Source organism: Prunus mume, linkage group LG2, assembly GCF_029339155.1.
Source record: "Prunus mume cultivar Tortuosa linkage group LG2, ASM2933915v1, whole genome shotgun sequence".
NCBI lineage: Eukaryota > Viridiplantae > Streptophyta > Magnoliopsida > Rosales > Rosaceae > Prunus > Prunus mume.
In genome coordinates this window covers 34,422,649-34,428,646 of record NC_142699.1, presented here as the reverse complement: position 1 = coordinate 34,428,646, position 5,998 = coordinate 34,422,649, and the positions used below count along the sequence as shown (strand labels likewise).

The following is a 5,998-nucleotide window of genomic DNA, read 5'->3' as shown; positions in this document are numbered from 1 at the left end:
TCTATAATCCTTATTTAGAAGAAAGGAAAAGTGCCCTAGTACTATTTAAACCTAGAACCCCACTAAAACAATAATTTTGTGGACATCTTAGGTTTCTGAGGTGTGTGTGTTGTGTATATATTTATTTATTTAAATTTTGTTTTGTTTTAAAAAAAGTCAAGCATCTTTCTTGGTGCAGTTCTCAAGAGGAAGAATTGTTGGTGTATGCACGGGGGCTTTCTGTACAATCGGACCCCCCCCCGTGCGAGAGTCCAGCTCATGGCATGGATAGAATAATCTTTGGTAGGTGACCAACTATGAGACTATGGACCCTTTGTTTTTGCCGTCCTCCTCCTCCTACCTTCATTCCATCATTCCTTCATTCATTCATTCATGGACCAGAGGCAGACTGCGCCATAACATACAAGTAATCTTCAAAAGGCTGGGTGCATTATTGGCATTAAAAAATAGTTCCTGCTTTTCTGTGACTGGATGAGAGAGAGTGCCCCTTTTAGCCATTAACATCACTCCTCCCTTACACGCAAGAGACTTGCTAATTCTGGGTGCATACATGTATACAAGTGGTCACGTGATGTGTTCTAAACAAGAAAGACATACCTATTTTGGGTACATACAAGTGGTCATGTGATGTGCGTTTTAAGAAAATGGGGGTATGGAATGGACCCAGAAATAGGTAAGTTTTTCCACTCAAGACAGTATAATAATGTAGGGGGTAAGAATTGAACCGAAAACCATCGTAATCATTTTTTCAAGTTTTGATATATAAATGTAGCACTTACTGGTTTAGATGTAAGACTAATGTGGTATTCGCCTTCTTCCTAAGCTGCGCAGGAAAGGCCCAAAGCCAATCTCAGGGAACAATGAAGCGTCACAGGGTCTTTCTGTCCAGATGCAGGTAGTCCGCATCTTGTCCCCACACAACACACAGAATGTGGGCCCCAACTGCGTCCTGCAATTTCGCTTAAGGAGCGAGAAGGTGGGTGGGTGTCTCTGTGTAATGTGTAATGTGCAAAACGACTTCAATTTTTATTTTTATTTAGCAATCTTTAACAATAAAAGAAGAAAAAACACAGAAACCTGCAAAACGACTAATTTTCCTGAAATCAATTTTTATTTTTATTTTTCTGTATTTTGCTTGGATACGATCATACGATTCAAGACAAAATTCAAGTTTAAAGTTGAATAATCTTGAACTAAGTTGCAGACAGAGAAGCTGAATGATTAAATAATCTACTTGGACAAACCTAATTTCGATCCACAAAATGAAATAAGAAAAGCAATTTGTTAATCGTGTAAACAGGGTACATGATACATGGAATTGTTGAGCCATAAAAAGATAGGCTATACGGGCTAAAGGGCTCTCCTAAAACTCAGCCTTTCAACCACAAATCAATCTGTATTTCACTCAATGTTCTACAGAATATGTAATTTACACAAGCTGGCTGTTAGAGAAATTCTAATGCCTTTTCTTGTTTTAGATCATGTCACCACCAAATCATCTGGTATGGTTTTATTAGTTACCCTCACCAACGTGCCAAGAATCCCTATGAGCATAAAGAGATCCTTCTCGCTAAACCGCAATCTGAGATTTTGCAGCTAAGCGCGAACACTTCTTTCGACCGGTTTTGGTGAGTGCACAAACACAAGTCTCCAGAAGTTCATAATCCTCCTCCCACAACAACAATGATGCCTTCTCAGGGTTCTCCAACAGCATCTTTGAGGTTAGGTAACCAGCAATCGTCCACGTCTGGAAAAGCCGGGATTGCTTGCCTATAAATCTCCCACTTTTAGTGTCGTAATATTCAGGCCACTGATCCGCAGAAAGCCTCTTCTCTGCCAAATCAACTGCCTTTTGTGCTAACTCGGTCCTCCCCATCTTGATGCAAGCCAAGGTGAACTGAAATAATAACAGAGGACAGTTACAGAAATCAGGTAATCTGGTTGCGGAATATGGTAATAATAACTCTCCCAATTGTCTGGATCCCTTCCACAAAAAGAACCCAATAGAAAGGGGAACTATCCAAAGAAACTCGTTGAATGAATCAATACCTGCCATAGGAGTGTTGGCCAAGACCCACCATTATGATATGACCATGGCCTACAAGTGAAGACAATCAGTGCATAAGTAAAAATTTCAACCAGGAGAAAAAGCTATGCGTCTAGTCAGGAAATTTGCAGAACAATGTGGTAGTAATAAAGAAAATAAAATTTAGAGAGCCTCACGTATTCTTTGGGTCACCACCAGTAATTATTCGCCATTCTTCATACTCCAGAGCAGGGTAACAAATTTTAAGGGGCATTTGAGCCACGAAATCATCCCATTTGGCTTCAATCAAATTTAAAATACCCTCATTCTGTTTGTGGGTACCCAGAGATGATACAATAGACCAAAGATTTCCAAGTGTGAACAACCTAAAATCCATATGAGCAGGTTGTAGATTGCCAATGAGGTAACCACCTTCCTCAGGAATCCAATCAACTAACCAGGATGGAATTTGATCTGGATAGATATTGAACTTGTTGACAGCATCTGTAGAATATTCCTCTGTCTTGTAACGATAAATCTCGTTAATCTTCTTCATATCCACCCAATAATATTCTCTCATATGAAAGGAGAGTGCACTAAGTCTGTTATTGATTGCAGCCACCAAATCTTTTGTGCTATCATTGACAATGAGCATTTCACGGGAGCATCTTAGAGCTGAATAGAACAACGCCTGTAAAATCAGATTTGTTAAGTAAATAAAACCAAAGGCAATAAGAAGCAAGCAAGATAATGGGTCAAATAAGGAGGCAAGCACAGGGCAGCATCCAGCTAAGAGCCTAGGATATGACATGTACAAAGGCACTACACATTTTTAAATTTTCCAACTTACTTGGATTTCAAGAGGGTGTCCATGAATACCCATCCGTCTATCAATCATACAGGAACCATCAGTGACTAACAGGGTAGGAAACATGTCAAATCCATTTTTTAAACACAGATTAAGGACCAGCCTTATGCCTGTCTGGAAATCTACCCTTTCTTGTAATGCATAATCACCAGTGATCTTTCCATAAGCTCTCAACAAGATGATCCACCACAACCCTGTCAAGGTAGTTAAAATAAAAATCAGACACTATTTATGCCAATTCTATGATTGTAATGTCCATGTGCTCTCCTAAACTATGCCATGAAAGATTGTTAACTGAACATCAAGTATGCAGCACTTAGCCCAACCCAAAATGAAAAGAAAAAAGAAAAAAGAAAACAGAAAAAGATATGCAGCAGTTGAGCAGCTATAGGGAAACTCTAATAAAACTGAACTAGTACTTTACATATGACACAGCTTCCAGCAAAATACAATTAGATTACCTGAATCAACAGGTGCAACACGGCCAATGGCTGATTCACCAAAATCAGGATCTAAAACTTCCTCAAATGCTCCATTCATCCCATCAAGAGGTACAGTCTTAACTTTAAAGCTTGCCGGCATCAACCCTTGCCCAGGGCTGTGGCAGTCAACCGTCTTCTCCCAGCTCTAACAAAAGACCAAAACAAAGTTAATTAGATGAGATGTCAAAAAAAATGTGCCAATGCTCAATGAGGAATCAAATTTACCAAAACATATTTCAACAGCATGCCAATTTCTGTTCTTACATCACCATAGAGGTATCGATTAACGTAACAAACTGGTAAAATTTCCTATACAAGGAAAGCAAGGGACAATGAAAAAATCTCAAAATCAACAACAACTCTAGCAACAAAGTTGAATTAACATTGGTTCAAGAATTTGTTATGGGAGAAAAACAATTTATAGCATTATCATATTAACATGACTGAAAGTTGTCTAGAAGACCTAGTGTGAACGTATAGTTCACCAACAACAAATAACTTAGTGTTGTCATCTGCGATTTTCCGGAAAACAGAAATACCTACATAATCAGATAAGTGGCTTCAATGACTCTAGAATCATTTGGTGATCCCATTTTGCAAAATACATTTGTACTTTTAAATGCTTTGTCGAACATTAAATTCAGACATTTTAAAAACATCATTTCTTGTAGTTTTATTAGAGATCCTACATCATCAACTGTGTTAATAGTACTAAGTTCTTTTAACGCACTAATTGTGGATAAAAAGTATTATATTACTTTGAAATAGAATTTTTAAACTGTAAACCATATTATCCAAATGAGAAATGTAAATTCCACCAATTACATTCAGAAAATAGTGAAGCTAATGACAACATAACATTATGTGAAACTGTTAAAAATCATGACATTACCTGTAACTGCAAAGTGTGAAGCAGAAAATTCTTGACAATATCAGCTTCTCCATTGAGCAAGAAAGCGAGTGCCGATGGGACAAAGTCTCGAATGAAGACCTGATCGTAATTGAGCGGTGTTTTGTCAGCCGGATCAGTTGCAGCAAGAGTTCCCACTGGATTTCCACAATAACTAACAACTGAATCCCGAAGCAAGCTCCAGGCTTCCTTTTCAATATCAGACAGCTCTCTCTCATCTTTGGTGTCATTCAAACCCTTGGAATTACCTATATTTACATTTATATTTGAGCCATTAACCTCTACCCTAGACTCTTCTTCTCTGACTACATCACCATGATCTGTCTCAATCTTCTCTATCACCAAAGGTTTCACATTCAACCGACCTTGAATATAAATACTTTCGAAGGAGGTCTTCCCATTAACCTGAGTTTCCACCGAGGTCGAATGGTTCCTAAAATCCGACGCTACATTTGGGATGACTAAAATACCCCTTCTACTACTACTACTATTACCAACACGACTAGTCGTCTTGCAAACCCTAGTCTGACCCCAATTCAAATCGGAAACACTAAAAACCCTCCGATTCGGATCACTTACACGTATGTACCCTACAATCTGAGAATTACAGCTACGTTTTTGACGTCTCGATTGTAATTTCGACAAATTATGAGTCACTATATCGTTCAATTTCGGCTGCGGTGAACCGAAAACTGAAGAACTTCTGGAGCCATAGCCCATGAGAATTCTACAGCATGGCCTCATGGTACAGATTCCAATACAATTACTACTACTCATTCTATGTATATTACACTGATCAATTAATCCCCTAATTTTTTTTCCCCTTTTTTTTTAAAAAAGCAAAAAATAAATTGCACTTTGTTCTAATATTCACGCTCTGTTAATCTCGGAAAAATTAGAAAAACAGAGAAAAGTTTGAGTTTATATATATACAGAAGAATTATTATAACAAAATTCTACAGAGATTTCAAATTTGAACGTAAATGGAAACAGAAGAGAACGTTACTTACAGTTGATCTGAGCCAAAAGTTTGAATGAATGCGAGAGAGAAAGAGAGAGAGAGAATGCGTCTGAAGCAATTTGCAGATGAGGAAAGCGTGTTGAAGGCGGAGGTTTTATAAGCACGGAAAAGGTGAAAGTCAGTTGGATGGAAATATAAAAATGGTGGTTGTGTGGCTGTTAACTACATTAATAGCCCTGCACGTGATAGGTCTATTGCGAAAAGGGGCCCAAAGGGGGATGTATAAGCAAGGGTAAAAGTGTCTTTCCGATGTTCATTTCTGAAATGGATCAGAGGGGTAGGTTGTGGACCCACAGTGTTTCGGTATTTAGAATTTAAAAAAATGTGCGGAATTCAATAAAGCGAGCGTTTGTGGTTTTTTTATTTTTTGTACGACGTGGGGATCTGCGATTGGACAGAAGGAGATGCTCCAACAGTGACGGAGAAAAATCTATACGGAAACGCGTGCGAGGTTTGACGTATTGACCAGATATCTTTTTTGGGTCAGAAATTGACCAGATATCTTCCTCAACAACCCCTGCACGTTTAGCGTTTAAAACCTAACTTCATTTGGGCCAAGGAAATTGGGCTTAACATTAAAGATGGGTTGGGTTGTCATTGAATTAATCCAATTGGGCCTGCCTCGTACCATCTCTCAAATAGAGATGAGACTCATTGTATTGGTGGTCTCCACTCAAATAGAGAGATGATA

The 5,998-nt window shown here is 38.4% G+C and overlaps 1 protein-coding gene across 1 annotated transcript; it reads right to left on the bottom strand.

The window, feature by feature from the left end:
* Positions 1-1,263: 1,263 nt before the first annotated feature.
* A/N-INVC (Plant neutral invertase family protein) lies at positions 1,264-5,471 on the bottom strand. The gene is made up of 6 exons (XM_008225204.2): positions 4,269-5,471; positions 3,356-3,521; positions 2,877-3,088; positions 2,224-2,717; positions 2,050-2,098; positions 1,264-1,897 (listed from the first exon to the last, which is right to left on the bottom strand). The coding sequence occupies exons 1-6, from the start codon at positions 5,061-5,063 to the stop codon at positions 1,571-1,573; spliced, it is 2,043 nt and encodes a 680-aa protein (XP_008223426.2). The 5' UTR covers positions 5,064-5,471; the 3' UTR covers positions 1,264-1,570.
* Between the last annotated feature and the right edge of the window lie 527 nt (positions 5,472-5,998).

Bases quoted from the DNA above. Each gene is read 5' to 3' on its own strand.
- A/N-INVC (XM_008225204.2), bottom strand. From the start codon at position 5,063: ATGAGTAGTAGTAATTGTATTGGAATCTGTACCATGAGGCCATGCTGT. The intron at 3,522-4,268 runs GTAATGTCATGA...GTCTTTTGTTAG, and splicing joins TTCACACTTTGCAGTTACAG to AGCTGGGAGAAGACGGTTGA. The intron at 1,898-2,049 runs GTATTGATTCAT...TTATTATTTCAG, and splicing joins GGCCAACACTCCTATGGCAG to TTCACCTTGGCTTGCATCAA.